General features: G+C 41.8%; 1 protein-coding gene across 1 annotated transcript in view; it reads right to left on the reverse strand.

The window, feature by feature from the left end:
* Positions 1-17308, reverse strand: part of PLCE1 (phospholipase C epsilon 1) — a 235555-nt gene that overhangs the window by 133551 nt on the left and 84696 nt on the right. Inside the window, 1 exon segment of the mRNA XM_023546914.2 lies at positions 14182-14498. Coding sequence (XP_023402682.2) covers positions 14182-14498 — 317 coding nt within the window.

A 17308-nucleotide genomic window follows, 5' to 3' on the forward strand; every position in this document is an offset into this window, starting at 1 on the left:
ATGATACAATTTGTTGTTGTTAGGTGCCGTCCAGTTGGTTCCGACTCATAGTGACCCTACACACAACAGAATGAAACACTTCCTGGTCCTGCGCCATCCTCACAATTATTGCTATGCTTCAGCCCATTGTTGCAGCCACTGTGTCAGTCTATCTCATTGAGGGTCTTCTTCTTTTTCGATGACCCTCTACTTTACCAAGCATGATGTCCTTCTCCAGGGACTGATCCCTCCTGATGACATGTCCAAAATATGTGAGATGACGTCTCACCATTCTTGCTTCTAAGCAGCATTCTGGTTGTACTTCTTCCAAGACAGATTTGTTCGTTCTTTTGGCAGTCCATGGTATATTCAATATTCTTTACCAACACCATAATTCAAAGAGGCCAATTCTTCGGTCTTCTTTATTCATTGTCCAGCTTTTGCATGCATATGACTTTATTGAAAACACCATGGTGCCTCTTAGTCCTCAAGGTGACATCTTTGCTTTTTAACACTTTTAAAGAGATCTCTTGCAGCCAATTTGCCCAATGCAATGCATCCTTTAACTTCTTGACTGCTGCTTCCATGGGTGTTCATTGTGGATCCAAGTAAAATGAGATCCTTGACAACCCCAATCTTTTCTCCGTTCATCATGATGTTGCTTATTAGTCCAGTTGTGAGGATTTTTGTTTTCTTTATTTTGAGGTGTAATCCATACTAAAGGCTGTGGTCTTTGATCTTCATCAGTAAGTGCTTCACTTCACTTTCAGCAAGCAAGGTTGTGTTATCTGCATGATGCAGGTTGTTAATGAGTCTGCCTCTAATTCTGATGCCCCGTTGTTCTTCATATAGTTCAGCTTCTCAGATTATTTGCTCAGCATACAGATTGAATAGGTATGGTGAAAGGATACAACACAACCCTGACACACACCTTTCCTGACTTTAAACCATGCAGTATCCTCCTGTTCTGTTTGAACAACTGCCTCTTGAATCATGTACAGATTACTCATGAGCACAGTTAAATATTCTGGAATTCCTATTCTCTGCAATGTTGGCCATAATTTGTTATGCTCCACACAGTCGAATGCCTTAGCATAGTCAATAAAACACAGGTAAACAACTTTCTGGTATTCTCTGCTTTCAGCGAGGATCCACCTGACATCAGCAATGTTCAATGTCTTCTTCTAAATCCGGCTTGAATTTCACTTAGTAGATATAAAATATTATATCCACGTAACACAACAAAACATCCTATGCACAGAGAAAAGATGAGCTTGGTGGTGAACTGTGCGTTAAACTTCTAGGGGTGTTAGTTGACCATCAGCTGGGCTAAAAAACACACACAGCTGATAGGAAGCATAATCAATGGAAGGAGGCATGAAGAGCAGGGGAATGACCCAATCATGAGCGGGGAGAGCAGGGGCAGAATATCCAATAGGCAAGGTAAACACAGGTTTAGTTATACTTACTAATCTGTAGTGAACAATTTCACATTTTCACCATACCAAAGATTCTTCTTCTAGGTATGGCTGGCATCTATCTCTCTCCCAACCCCACAGCACCTTCCTACAGAATCCAAGTCTCTTTTCAAATTTATAGCCCCTGATTGGGCAGATAATCAAGCTTCACACAGGGGTGGATTATCTAATAGGCAAGGTAAACACAGCACTTACCTTGCTGACCAGACCATCTGTAGTGAACAATTGCACATGGGTTTCACCACATCTTTGATCACATCAAAGTGAAAATGAGCAATGTGAAATTGTTCAATACAGATTAGTAAGTAAGCATGACTAAGCCTGTGCTTACCTTGCTTACTGGGTTAACTGTCCCTGAGGGAGAGTTTTACTGTTCAGAACAGAACACTGTTCAGGGCTTCATTTTAAGAGGAATACTGAAAAACAGGGGACATTTTGAAGATATGGGGAATGTCCAGCCTCAGGAAAATCAAACCATAGAAAGACAGAATTTCTATTAGTCCTCTGGGACTGACAGGTAGAATTTATAAGGAAGCAGATTTTAATTTGGTTTAAGGAAGAATTTTAAAACAACTCAAGTTCCATCAACACAACGGATTTTTGAAAACGGAGTGAGTGTGCTCTCTTTGGAGGTTTTGAATTAATTCATCGGTAATAAGCTGCCAGGGAAGAGATTCCCTACATTGGTGGATGATATGAGTACATAAGATAATCAAAACCACCCTCCTCATCAATGTTGAAGTTAGTAATTGTGGCCGTCTACAGTCTTCCCAGCCTCCAAGGCTGAGTTCTCTTTGGCCCTCCTTAAGGTGGATGTGCATGTGTGATTTCTCTCTTCAACACCCATGGCCCCCACATTTCTTGTCTCCCATTTAGCACAGAATCACACCAGTTAGCACTGAATACCTGTCCTGTGCCAGGTAGTGTGCTAATTACTTTTATATGCATTATCTTATATAATTATACCAATACACATTTGAAGCTCATAAAAGTATCCCATTTTACACATGAGGAATACAAAACTAAAATCAGTCTATGTCACTTACTTGCCCAGGGTCCCATACATAGTAAGTGGCAGTGCCCAGACTCAAATCCAGACCTAGCAACAGAATCATACTCTTCCCACTAACCCATGACACCTCTTTAATTGTGCTCTATCACATCATAGGTAACGTTTGTGTTGCTTTCTTTTGCCTTGTGTGTATTTATTCAATATTTTACGTGTTATATGCCTTGACCTAGATTGCAAATTCCATGAATAAAGGACCGTGTCTTGCTTTTCATTGTATTTCTAACTGCATCAACTTCCACGAACACTTATTAACATCGATTAGCATTGTTCACTCATTAAACACTTAATTATTGAGCATCTACTATGTACCTGGCACTATGCAAGGAACCAGACAGAAATGTTTCCTCCTCTCACAGAGCTTATATTCTAATCTAGGGTTATAGGAAAAAAGTAAACAAATCAATAGCTTCTCTGACTTTTGAATTAAGACCACAAGAAGGCACCAACTATGGTATGATTCAAGGGAAGAAGGTATTGGGCAGAAAAAACAACAAGTGCAAAGGCCGTGCAGAGGAAACCAGCTCTACATATTCAGGGAATAGAATGAAGGCCAGTGGGCTGGAACAGAGCCAGAGAGAGGGTGAGTGGAAGAAAGTTAGGATGGAGAAGTAGGCAGGAGCAAAATCATGCAGGGTTTTGGCATTCTGGATTTTATTCCAAATGCAAAGTGAAGGCATTGGAGGATTTTCAGCAGAAGGGTGACCTGATTGATCAGCTTTCTGTTTATAAAAGTTCACTCTGGCTGAGAGTGGAAAATGGATTTATACAGTATCCAAGAGTGAATGTAGTACTGGAGGTTAAGTGCAATAGTGGCTGGGTTGAGGGTGGTGGCAATTGAGTTCAGGAGCGGCAGAGTTCAGGACGTATTTTACAAGTAGAGCAAATGCGCCTTGCTGATTGTTTGGATGTTGGGAATGAGAGTTGTTAGCCTGAACACCTGAGTGGATGCTAGTGCCATTAACTGAGGTGGGGAAAATGGCTGTGTGGGCAAGGGGGAATATACTGGATGGTATGCAACGGGGGAGGGAGAAGTCAATGGTCCTTTTCTGGCCATGTTTGAGATGCCTTTAGATATTACTAGAATGTAAACTCTGTGAGGGCAGGGACTTTGCCTGTCTTATTCTGTGCTGTATTCTCAGTGCATAAAACAGCACCTGGTACAGAGTTAGTACTCAATAAGAAGTTATTGAATAAAAAAAGCCCAGGGGAGGCATTCAGAAGGCAGCTAGATTTAGGAATGTTTAAATCTTCTAGGCAAATGTGGATTCTCAGCAAGCTACAGAGTAGAAAACATATGTAAATACATGTCTCCTTGGCTCCTCCATGTGCAGAAAAGATCTCAGAGACTAATTTTACAAAATGCTTAACTAAACACAGGGACTGATTAACCAGTAAGCAAGGTACACACAGGCTCAAATGTGTTTATTTACTAATCTTTACACATTGTTATTATATTAATGAGGTCTTTTTTTTATCAGTGTAGGGTGTGTCTTAAGCCAATCACCTTTGAGATATAAAACAAGCAGATAAGGCACAGAGATGCAAGCAGAGATAGAAGATAGGTGTCATATCACACGAAGATCACCAAGGACCCAAAGCTGAAAAGAGACAAAAGTCCTTCCTCCAGAACCGACACAGACTGAAGGCCTTCCCCTTGAGAAAGCCAGGCACTTGAGGTATTTTTGTTATAGCCGCACTAAAAAAAAAAAAAAAGAATCCATTGCTGTTGAGTCGATTCTGACTTATAGGACAGGGTGGAACTGCCCCACAGTGGATTTGAAGCCATAGCACTTAACCACTACGCCACCAAGGTGTTCATAACTAAAATAGGGGTCAATCAGCTCCAATGCAGATGCGCCGCCTACAAATAACCTTGCGTGGAGAATGCTGCCCCACAGAGCTGGGTCTCTGATTTAATTGTCTGTGGTATTTTTTAGTCCAGAAATTTCTGCTCCTGCATAATCACTGTCAACCAAGAAATATGCAGTGAAATGTTTAGGGGAGAGAATGTAACATCTGCTTCTCAGAGGTATGCCTTTGGGGAGATGTGCCTTCCCCATGAGAAATCTGGTCTTTCAGAGATTAGCCAAAATTTTCCTTAACCTGAGGGGACTTTATCAGAAATGTACCCCCTGAGTATTTAGATTTGAGGAAGAAAGTTTGAATAGCAGTCCTGAACAGATGATTTGATGGGCTGTCTGCACATAAGGAGGAAGAAGCAGTGTTGACAGGAAACTTTTCTAAATATGGTTAAAGAAAAAAAAAAAAATGGTTAGACAAGTTAAAAACATTGTATTTTTTCTCAAATGGTTTAAGTGAGGGAACATATTCAGACATGAGGACACAGTTCCCCCATCCCACCATTATCACAAGCCATGTGTTTTCCTTACTGTGCTGAAATGGTCTTTTCTTAGTTATGACCAGACAGAATTTTAGACGCTGGAACCTGCCAGAGTGATCACCATCACTTAGGAGGTACATAACGGGATCCTGACTGAAAGGACCCAGGCTCAAACAGCTCTTCTCAGGCCAGGTGGTTTATTCATTCTTACAATCCTCTCCCAGGAAGCTAAGCTGAACCCTGGCATTCTTTATGGATGGGGTAACCTTTAAATTGTTGAGCTGACATCTGGTGAAACCAATCGGGTGGAAGGAACAAGTGACAACCGAGTATTACTTTGGGCTGTCCACGTTTGTGTGGCTGGGGGAAACAAACTGATTAATGCTTAGGTTGACCAAGAGGAAGGGGTTGGAGGAAAGTCACCTGTGGCAAAGAGCCAGATAAAATCCCTGCAGAGGTTTGTGAGGTATCAGTGTAACTGAGGGCCTCAGCCAAGAGCTCCTGACATACCCTTTGGCCAGTTGGTCCAAAAGAGGAGCTCAGACAAAATGGTCTAAACAAAATCTGCCCTCTTAGGACATAAGAAAAGCTGAACCTGCTAATGGCCTCCTGAAGCTGAGAACCACTGCCCAGCCAGAGAAATCAACTGTCTGTCACACAAAGGAGTGGCTGAGAGTGGTATGAGCAGTGGCAGGTTAAAACAAAACAAAATCCATTGCTGTCAAGTCGATTCTGACTCATAGCGACCCTATAAGCCAGAGCAGAATTGTCCCATAGGGTTTCCAAGGAGCGGTTGGTGGATTCGAACTGTCGACCTTTTGGTTAGCAGCCAAGCTCTTAACCACTGTGCCACCATATCAGGTTAGGGAGCCAAAAATTCATTCCATTGACAGGTCTCGAGAACTAACCATAGATGCACACAATGAAGAATTCCAACCCCAAAGACCATCAGTGGGTGGACAAGATGGCAGTATTAGAGGCCATACTGAGGTGACAAAAGGTTGGAGAACTAGTGACCCAACCCCTTAAATGGGTCCCAGAATACTTCCCTCCAGCGCCCTGTCCCAACACAGTGCTTTGCAAAAAGAAGGGGGAGAAAAGCCACAGGATTAAGAATGAATTTCAATCTCTATTTCCCTCTTATCCCTTCTCAACAAGTATGTGATTTCTTTGGTGAAAGTATCTACAAAAAATGCCCCCCTGTCTCTTCTAAAAAAGATTTTAAAAGGTGGGGGGGTGGAATTACAACAACAACAAAGCCTTAAAAACCACAGATCAAAGAGAATGTGTGTTAGAGGCTGGATAGAGAAATGAAAAGAAAAAAGAACAATAAGATTTGAGACTGTCAAAGCAAGAGACTTTGTGGGTGGCCAAGAAGAAAGGCCGCTCAACCTGAAGGGGGAAAGAGAACACTGGCTTCTGGGAAAGCCAGGAAAATGGGCTTCTGGTCAAGAACATGACTAGAGAGAGGTGTCCAAATTGAAAAGGTTCAGGAAGACCTGTCTTCCACACCAAACAAAGCAGGATCAAGCCTATCCCCAATATAGATCTTGAGGACCAGTCCCTTGCACATGCTTCTGTGTACTTTCAAGGATAAAGAGATGACTACTTTCTTAAAGGCACTAAGAAGCTTCTCTGGTGTGCTCCACAGTCTTGTCACAGGGCAGAAGAACAGGGAATGGGGAGGCACATTGCATCCTAGTCACGATTCAATAAAAAGCACTCACACTCCTCAGGTGTTAGCATTAAAAGCAGCTGACAGGTCAAGACTGGTCTCCTACAACTAAGTCAGACTCATAAAAAAAAACAGACATATTTTATTTCCCACCTTACAAAGCTTGTTTGTTGTTTTTGACGCATTTGATTACTCTCTCCTTCCTACAACTATATTCTTTTGGCTTCACCAGCATTCCATTCCCCTGCTTCCCTTTGTTCTTCTCTTCTGTTCCTTCTCTGTCTCCTTCATAGGCCCAACCACCTTCACTGTTGGCATTCTTGTCGTAGGCCTACCGTTCTTGTTCCACACACTCTCCCGGGGCAATCTCGTCTTCCTTAATGGTTTCAATTACCTGCTAGCAAGAACTCTAAAATCTATATTCCCAGTCCAGACCACTGAACATTCAGACTGTATATCCCAAGGTAGAACTCTTGTTACCAGTTTTGATTCTCTCCTCTCTCCCATCACCATATTCCAATAAACCAATATATTCCACCAACTAACTCCCAAAAATGTTTTTCAAATCCGTCTCCTTCTCTCCATTCCTACCATCATCTTCATCCCAGATTTGTCTAAAAGACTTCTAACTGAACTCCCTGCCACTACATTGTGGCTCTTTCATAGTCCATTCTTCCTATTGCATCTAAAGGTCTTTTTTTTTTTTTTAATGTGCTTTAAGTGAAAGCTTACAATTCAAGTCAGTTTCTCATACAAAAACTTATACACACATTCTTATGTGACCCTAGTTGATCTCCCTACAATGTGACAGCACATTCCTCCTCTTAACCTGTATTTCCCTTGTTCATTCAACCAGCTTCTGTCCCCTTCTGCCTTCTCATCTCGCCTCCAGACAAGAGCTGCCCATTTAGTCTCATGTTTTATCTACTTAAGCCAAGAAGCTCACTCTTCACCAGTATCATTTTATGTTTTATAGTCAGTCTAATCTTTGAAGAGTTGGCTTCAGGAATGGTTTCAGTTCTGGGCTACCAGAGAGTCCGGTGGCCATGTCTTCTGGGGTCCCTCCAGTCTCAGTCAGACCATCAAGTCTGGTCTTTTTACTAGAATTTGAGTTCTGTACCCCACTTTTCTCCTGCTCCATCAGGGACTCTCTGTTGTGTTCCCTGTCAGGGCAGTCATTGGTGGTAGCTGGGTACCATCTAGTTCATCTCGGTCTCAGGCAGATGGAGTCTCTGGTTTATGTGGCCCTTGAAGTTCTTTTTAAAATGTAAATTTGATCATGTCATTCCCCTGCACTCCTTACTGCTTTCAAAATAAGGTCTAGCTCCTCTGATGGCCCTCTAAGATCTGGTCTCTAGCTACCTCTCCAATATCATTTCCTATGTCAGTGTCAAGGACCAGAACCCTGAAAGGACTACTATTTACTCAAATGCACCTTGCTGTTTCCTATCCTGACCTTTCCTCTTAGGATAGATACCCTTTCCAATTTGCCTGGCTAAGCCCTACTTATACTTTGACCCTCTAGCTGCTTAGTTGTTGGTTTTCCAGTTTAGGTATCATCTTCTCTAAGAAACTAGGTCAAAACACAGTCAAATCAAAATGAAAAGTTTGAATATTTTGGAATAATGCTGAATATGCAACAAAGGGAAATAAGTTACATTTATTTTAAACAAGTTATCTCCTGGCCTCCCTTAATGCAGGCCAAACACTCTCAGTTATTTAATGAATTGCATTTTAACCATACTTTCCTAAGAACAAACATTATGCAACATTACCAGCAAGGCACCGGGAATTTTCTTCCCTTTCCTCGAATTACAATTAAGTCATTGTAAAAAGAGCTGTTGGAATTTGAGAAACTCTTAGCTCATGATCATGTTCTACTGACAATCAGGAGCCAGCTGCCTCCCTAAACCAGTCTTGCTCATACCAAGAACTGTCTGGTTGTCTTCTTGTCCAGAATGCACCCCTTCCCCATGACTTTCCTTGTTGTCTTAGTCATCTAGTGCTGCTATAACAGAAATGCCACAAGTGGATGGCTTTAATAAAGACTTATTCTCTCACAGTCTAGAAGTTTACAAGTCCAAATTCAGGGTGTCAGCTCCAGGGGAAGGCTTTCTCTCTCTGTTGGCTCTGGAGGAAGACTCCTTGTCATCAATCTTCCCCTGGTCAAGGAGCTTCTCAGGTGCAGGCACCCCAAGTCCAAAGGAGGTACTCTGTTCTCAGTGCTGCTTTCTTGGGGGTATGAGGTCCCCAACTCTCTGCTTGCTTCCCTTTCCTTTTTATCTCTTGAGAGATAAAAGATGGTTCAGGCCACAGCCCACGGAAACTCCCTTTAGATTGGATCAGGAATGTGACCTGGGTAAGGGTGTTACAATTCCACCCTAATTCTCTTTAACATAAAATTATAATCACAAAATGGAGGACAACCATACAATACCGGAAATCATGGCCCAGCCAAATTGATACACACATTTTTGGGGGGACATAATTCAATTTATGACACCTGTCTATTCCTTCTATCCTCAAAGCCCAACTCCAAACTCCAGCGCTCAGCAGGGAGAGCTCTGATCACCCACATAGATATGATCTCTTGACACGTCCATGCTCACTGTCTGTGCCACTCATACTGCACTTACTTTCTGCCTCTTTTGGTAGTTATAAAGGGTCTCTATGAGTCGGAATCGACTCGATGGCAGCGGGTTTGGTTTTTTTGGTTCTATGTGCCCATGCCTGACTACAATTTAAGACTGGCAGCTTCTGGCAGCCACGGCCGTAATTCACTTTCCTTAGTACATATGCACCATAGTGCCCTGCTTCTGAGAAGAGCTGAGTAAATGTTAATGGAATGATTGAATGCACTAATAAAGGCATTCACCTCTCAACTAAGTGACTAGCACTCCTGCAATGGAGCTAATATTCTCTCTCTTGTCTTTAAGATTCTCCAATGTTCCAAGGAACATATATTTTCCTTTTACTGAGGAAAGTGCATTTATTTTGTGTACTCAATTTTATAGAACCTGTCCATGGGATGGAGCCCTGGTGGTGCAGTGCTTAAGAGCTTGGCTGCTAACCAAAAATGTCGGCAGTTTGAATCCACCAGCTGTTCATTGGAAACCCTGTTGGGCAATTCTATTCTGTCGTATGGGTTGCATGAGTCAGAATCGACTGAACAGTGATGGGTTTTTTTTTTTTTTTGGTAAGCATGGGGCTAATAATGTGGTAAATTTTCATCATATATTGCTGATTTCTCATGTTTTAAAAATATGTTTGACACACCAGTGAAAAAAGAGAAAATGGCTAGAGCATAGAAGGTGTTCAAGAAATGTCTTGAGTAAATGGGAATGAATGAAATGTAGACAATAGAAAACTGGATCAAAATAGAAACAGAAGAGGAATAGAAAAAGGACGGGTGCACGGGAGATTTGGAAAAGGAATAGAAAGGGAGGGAAGAAAGAGAGAGAAAGGAGATCTAAGGCTAATTAGATCCTACATCAGCAATTCTATTTTTATTACAAACTTGAATTTGATAATTGAACAAGTAGAGAGGCAGTTGAGAAAGAAGAGAATAGGACGCTAACATTAATATATTCTACCTGCCTTATTAGAACGTCACTAGTTTCCCCACTGATGTTCTCTTTCTAGTCCAGGATCCAGTAGGATCCTAAACTGCATTTAGCTGTCATGTCTTCTTAAACTCCTCTAGTTTTCAACAGTTTCTCAGTCTTTTCTTGCCTTTCGTGACCTTGACACTTTTGAAGAGTAGAATGTGTTTCAATTAGGGGTTATCTGATGGTTTTTCATGATTAGATTTAGTGATGCATCTTTGGGAAGAACACCACAGAAATGTTATGTCCTCCTCAGTGCGTCATATCAGGAGGTACATGTCGCTATGTCTTATTACTGGTGATGTGAACCATGACCACTTGGTAAAGGCAGTGCACTTGGTTAAGGCAGTGCACTCTTTGTAATTAATAAATAATCTTGCAGACAGATAATTTAAGACTATGCAAATGTCCTGTTTCTCATCATACTTTTGGCCAATAATTTTAGTGTTCATTTGTGGTTCTTGCTTGCAACAGTTAGTACTGTGGGTGTTCTAAAAGTGGTTTTCTATTTCCTCACTCCTCCTACATTTATCAATTAATAAATTCCAATTAGAATTTTTCTTAAGAGCTGTATTTTCTCCCCATTTATTTATTAACTCATTTATGTCAACATGGACTCGTGAATATTTATTTTATTCTGTGGGTCATAATCTAATACTGTGATTATTTATTTTGTTGTTTAAGTTTCTTTTTTTAATTTTTGAGACAAGGATAATGAAAACTGCCTTATGTAACTGTTTTAGGATAAAATGGGGTTAAAAATGTGAAAATACCTAGTCCAGAAAAAAAAAAAATTATTTTTTTTTTTTTCCAGAGCACCTAGTAAATAAATGCCAATGCCTTTCCTACCTTTTCCTCACAAAAAGTAAAGCCACACTAATTTGGAAGCAAGGTCATTTTAAATAGGTGAAAAATTTGAATTTAAGAATTATTTTAATATAATGCAGCTTTTTTACCCTAAGGTATATAATCCAAACCAAAACGCACTGCACTCAAGTCAATTCCAACTCATAGCAACTCTATAGGAAACAGTTGCCCCGTAGAGTTTCCGAGGCTATAACCCTTTCCAGAAGCAGACTGCCACATCTTTCTCCCTCTGAGCGGCTGGTGAGTTCAAGCAGTTGGCTTTTCGGTTGGCAGCCGAGCGCTTTTACCACTGTACCACCAGGCCTCCTTAAGGTATATAATCCAACTAGAACTTAGCTACGCCATTGTTGCCTACTGAAGATCAATTGGGGTCTACCTTTAATGACTTTATAACCAAAAGGTCAGCAGTTCAAATCTACCTGGTACTCCCTGGAAACTCTACGGGGCCGTTCTACTCTGTTCTATAGGGTTGCTGTGAGTTGGAATTGACTCAGTGGCAATGGGTTTGGTTACGGTTTTTGGTTAACACTGATTTTTAATCAGTATGTTCATTATTTGTATGAAAATAGATGCTTGAGAATACTTGAAAACAGACTGTTCTCTCAAGTAGTTGAAGTGTTTTCCCAGAAATCTTGTTTATGTTCTGAAGTTGCTTAGCTAAACTATTTTCAGAGATAGTCCAAAGCACGCCTCAACCCAGCTGCAGTTCGTGACATCACGAGTGAAATCACTGGGTCATATTTGATTCCCAAGCTTATGGCAGTGAGTGGAAGAAACCCAAGTTTTTTCTCCAAAATTAATTTAAAATTAGATTTTAAGGGCCTAAGAAAATCACTTTTAAGTTCGAGTGGGATAAAAAAAAAAAAAAAAAGACAGGAATAGAATCCTAAGGATTTGAAAGTGAGTAGACTTAACCCAAATGTTTAAAATAATTTGTAAAATCCACTAATAAAAAGACTCCATTTACTGGAATGTTCAGTTTCCACTTCATTTTTTATCAGTAAGGAAAATCAAGAACATCAGGCTATTTATTTTAAAAAGCAACTTGGAGGGCAGTGTGGTTCTCAAGCTCTCATGTGGACTCCCAGAGATTCTGTTTTACTCAGTCTGGGGTGGGACCAGGAATCTGCAGTTTAGGCAGGCACCACCCTCAACACAGTACCTGAGTGAAACAATTAAGTGCTTGCCTACTAACTGAAAGGTTAGTGGTTCAAATCCACCCAGAGCCTCCTTGGAAGAAAGGCCTGTTGATCTACTTGAGAAAAATCAGCCACTGAAAACCCTACGGAGTGCAATTCTACTCTGACACACATGGGGTCACCATGAGTTGGAATTGACTCAACAGCAACTGATATAGGGTACTCCAAACACAAGCCTGAGATGAGAGACAGGATAGCTTGGTGGTTCAAAGCCCAAGTTCTGGGGCCCAACTACATGTATTTGAATCTCAGTATTACCACCGTCCCCCTATGTAACCTAACCTTGGGCACGTGACTTCATCTCCTTGTGTCTCAGGTTCTTCACTGGTAAAACGGAGCTTACGACAGGGTTGTGAGCAGCACATAAGTAGTACATGTAAAATGAACAGCATGACAGAACTAAATGGATACCAGCTATTCCTGTGGGTAAGCGATCTCTTTTTGAGAAATGGTGCTCAGTGTATGTCTGTGCACAGAACTGTTTGAGCTCACCCTCTAACACTCTGTATGCTCACTGGGCCTTATCATGGTTACTGGTCATGGTATCATCAAGATCATGACCGGCAGGTCAAGGAGGCTGCAAGTGAACCGCTATAGTTAGAAAGAGCATCTACTTAGCATTTAGTTAGAGTTTTCTAAATGACCAAAATAGGAAACAATTGCATTTGTGGAGTTGTCAACTAACAAAAAATATACACATTGAAATTGTATGTTTTAGTATTCAAAGGCTCATGGACTGCCAGAAGAATGAACAAGACGGTTGTGGAAGAAGTACAGCCAGAGTGCTTCTCGGATGCAAGAATAGAGAGACTTCGTCTCATGTACTTTGGACACATTATCAGGAGGGACCAGTCCCTGGAGAAAGACATCATGCTTGGTAAGGTAGAGCATCAGTGAAAAAGAGGAAGGCCCTCAACAACATGGTTTGACACAATGGCTACAACAATGGACTCAAACATAGCAACAATTGTGAGGATGGAGCAGGACCGGGCAATGTTTCCTTCTGTTGTACACGGGCTTGCTAAGTTAGAACCGACTCAACGGCACCTAACAACAACAATATTCAGAGCAAGGGAAATTAAATCTAAAATAAATAAAACGTAGATTACAAAATTCTGGGTGTGTGGTTATATCATGGGGAAAAAGTGCTCTTTAAGCCCTAGAGTGTAGCAACCCTTGACCACAGCATTGCGCAGAAACCTACCTGTCCCCCGGCTCCTCTTACTTACTCCAGCCCCACAGGGACATGCAGCCATTGGCTCTTTACCTTCCAGTGAGTCCCTAGACCCCTTGTAGTGCCTCTTTCCTGTTTCTTGATTCCAGTCGGGCCTGCCCTCTTTAGAACTGGCTTCCGGTACGGTCGAAGGCTTTGGAGTGACTTCTGCAGGGCTGAGGATCTTGATGGGATACAGAAAGCAGACTGGTGGTGGTTCGGTGCCCCTCAAGCCCACAATTCCTCCTCACTCTCCTGAAACAGGTGAGTGGGTTCCTCTGTTTCTGCTGAGGAGGTCTGATGGTGGAAGAGTACGTGGGCTAGATAGCTGTGGCCAAGGATCATGGTTTCAAAACTAAAAATTGAGACATCTGGTCCTAAAAGTACCCACGGGAAAAGTACCCATGGGAATAGAATATTTGAAATTGAGTCTGGACAGAATGTTTTGGAAAGGGTAGAAAGAAAACAGGACTGGGTATCAGAAGTCTGCTTATCCAAAGGGAGAAAGATAGATGGACTTGGTAATGATGTGGGATGGAGATAAGATCAGTTAGACCTAAGGGTAGGTTGCAATGAAGTGAGAGGGAAGGCGACAATATGGTGTGTCTACGTCATTGCCTGGAACGAAAAACAACTATCATGGAAGCAGTAAGACAGGGAGTAGATGATATATCAGTAATAGACAACCCTATAAGGAAAATCATGCTTAGAAATTGTTTATCAGTGACTCAATTACAAAAGTGACTTCTTACCTCATTAAATCTCATCACAAGATCTTCAAGGGTATTGTGCTCTCCATACTGGGATGTAAGAATTGATGCTGAGATGGATGCTTTGAGGCAGGGCAGGGACCTCTGGCATTCGGAAGTACCTAAGTCCCGGGTTAAGAAGCAAAGGTAGTCAACCGGCAAGACCCTTCGGTAAATATTCTGCTCCTGCTCCATCAGGATGCTGGCAACTTCCTCTGGGAACTGGATGAGAGGCTGCAGATCAATCAGTTCCTTGCTGATCCCAGCTGTACTTGAAGGGAGGGCATTGGAATTAGCCATGGAGGTGCCTGGTTGGCGCTCTGAAATAAAGTAACAAAGTCATGGTTACACAAGGGTTGGTCTTCTCCACAACAAATATTTATTTAAGAGCCATTCAAAATCATGTAGGTCTCTTAACCCAAGTGTCTGCCCGGTGGACAATTCTGTGCTGTCTTTCTTGCTATAAAGTTCTTTCTGATATCTATCTACCCTGCTCTCCTCCCCCTCCTAGAAGACTAGTTGGCGTTGAGCTGATTCTGACTCACGGAGACGCCATGTGCGTCAGAGTAGAATTGTGCTCCATAGGGTTGTCAAAGGCTGAGTTTTCGGAAGTAGATCATCAGCCTTTTCTTCAGAGATGCCTCTGGGTAGACTCAAACCTCCAACCTTTTGGTTAGCAGCTGAGTCCTTAACCTTTGGCACCACCTATGGACTTTTCCCACCCCCCAGGGTCTTAACTTTCCATTTTCAGGAGAAGCAGTGATGAGCACACTATTCCCAAACCACTTCACTAAACTTGGCAGAGTTGCAGAGAAAGAAAAATGTGCCACTGACTCCTCATCTTCCTTTGCTAACCATCAATGAAGAGAAATGAGGACAGGTATCGAGGGTGGGCCCCCACATGCCTGTCAGTTTGTCGTACTGTGGGGCCTTGCATGTTGCTGTAATGCTGGAAGCTATGCCACCAGTATTCAGATACCAGCAGGGTCACCCATGGAGGACAGGTTTCAGATGAGCTTCCAGACTAAGACAGACTAGGAAGAAGGACCCGGCAGTCTACTTCAGAAAAGCATTAGCCAGTGAAAACCTTAAGAATAGCAGCGGAACATTGTCTGATATGGTGCTGGAAGATGAGCCCATCCCCCAGGTTGGAAGGCACTCAAAAGATGACTGGGGAAGAGCTGCCTCCTCAAAGCAGAGTTGATCTTAATGATGTGGATGGAGTAAAACTTTTGGGGTCTTCATTTGCTGATGTGGCACGACTCAAAATGAGAAGAAACAGCTGCAAACGTCCATTAATAATCAGAATATGGACTGTAAGAAGAATGAATCTAGAAAAATTGGAAATCATCAAAAATGAAATGGAACGCATAAACATCGATATCGTAGGCATCAGTGAACTGAAATGGACTGGTATTGGCCATTTTGAATCGGACAATCATATAGCCTACTATGCTGGGAATGACAATTTGAAGAGGAATGGTTTTGCATTCATTGTCAAAAAGAACATTTCAAGATCTATCCTGAAGTACAACGCTGTCAGTGATAGGATAATATCCATACGCCTGCAAGGATGACCAGTTAATACGACTATGATTTAAATTTACACACCAACCACTAAGGCCAAAGATGAAGAAAAAGAATATTTTTATCAGCTGCTGCAGTCTGAAATTCATCAAACATGCAATCAAGATGCATTGATAATTACTGGTGATTGGAATGGGAAACAAAGAAGAAGGATCAGTAGTTGGAAAATATGGCCTTGTGATAGAAACAATGCCAGAGACAGAATGACAGAATTTTGCAAGACCAACAACTTCTTCACTGCAAATACCTTCTTTCACCAACATAAACGGCGACTATACACATGCACAGGGTTTATACACATGGACCTCGCCAGATGGAACACACAGAAATTAAACTGACTACATCTGTAGAAAGAAACAATGGAAAAGCTCGATATCATCAGTCAGAACAAGGCTAGGGGCCGACTGTGGGACAGGCCATCAATTGCTCATATGCAAGTTCAGGCTGAAACTGAAGAAAATCAGAGCAAGTCCACGAGAGCCAAAATATAACCTTCAGTATATCCCACCTGAATTTAGAGACCATCTCAAGAATAGATTTGACGCATTGAACACCAGTGACCGAAGACCAGACGAGTTGAGCGAGGACATCAAGGACATCATACGCGAAGAAAGCAAGAAGTCACTGAAAAGACAGGAAAGAAAGAAAACACCAAGATGGATGTCAGAGGAGACTCCGAAACTTGCTCTCGAACGTCGAGCAGCTAAAGCAAAAGGAAGAATTGGTGAAGAAAAAGAACTGCACGGAATATTTCAAAGGGCGGTTCGAGAAGACAAAGTATTATAATGACATGTGCAAAGAGCTGGAGATGGAAAACCAAAAGGGAAGAACACACTTGGCATTTCTCAAGCTGAAAGAACTGAAGAAAAAATTCAAGTCTCGAGTTGAAATAGTGAAGGATTCTATGGGGAAAATATTAAAGGATGCAGGAAGCATCAAAAGAAGATGGAAGGAATACACAGAGTCATTATACCAAAAAGAATTAGTCGATGTTCAACCATTTCAAGGGGCAGCATATGATTAGGAACCAATGGTACTGAAGGAAGAAGTCCCAGCTGCTCTGAAGGCACTGGTGAAAAACAAGGCTCCAGGAATTGATGGAATACCAATTGAGACGTTTCAACAAACAATGCAGCGCCGGAGGTGCTCACTCATCTCTGCCAAGAAATATGGAAGACAGCTTCCTGGCCAACTGACTGCAAGAGATCCATATTTATGCCTATTCCCAAGAAAGGAAATCCAGCCGAATGTGGAAATTATAGAACAATATCATTAATATCACACGCAAGCAAAATTTTGCTGAAGATCATTCAAAAACGGCTGCAGCAGTATATCAACAGGGAACTGCCAGAAATTCAGGCCAGTTTCAGAAGAGGATGTGGAACCAGGGATACCATTGCTGATGTCAGATGGATGTTTACCTATGTTTTATTGACTATGCAAAGGCATTCAACTGTGTGGATCGTAACAAATTATGGATAACATTGAGAAGGATGGGAATTCAAGAACACTTAATTGTGCTCATGAGGAACCTTTACATAGA

The sequence above is a fragment of the Loxodonta africana genome, chromosome 16, assembly GCF_030014295.1.
Source record: "Loxodonta africana isolate mLoxAfr1 chromosome 16, mLoxAfr1.hap2, whole genome shotgun sequence".
NCBI classification, from domain to species: Eukaryota; Metazoa; Chordata; class Mammalia; order Proboscidea; family Elephantidae; genus Loxodonta; species Loxodonta africana.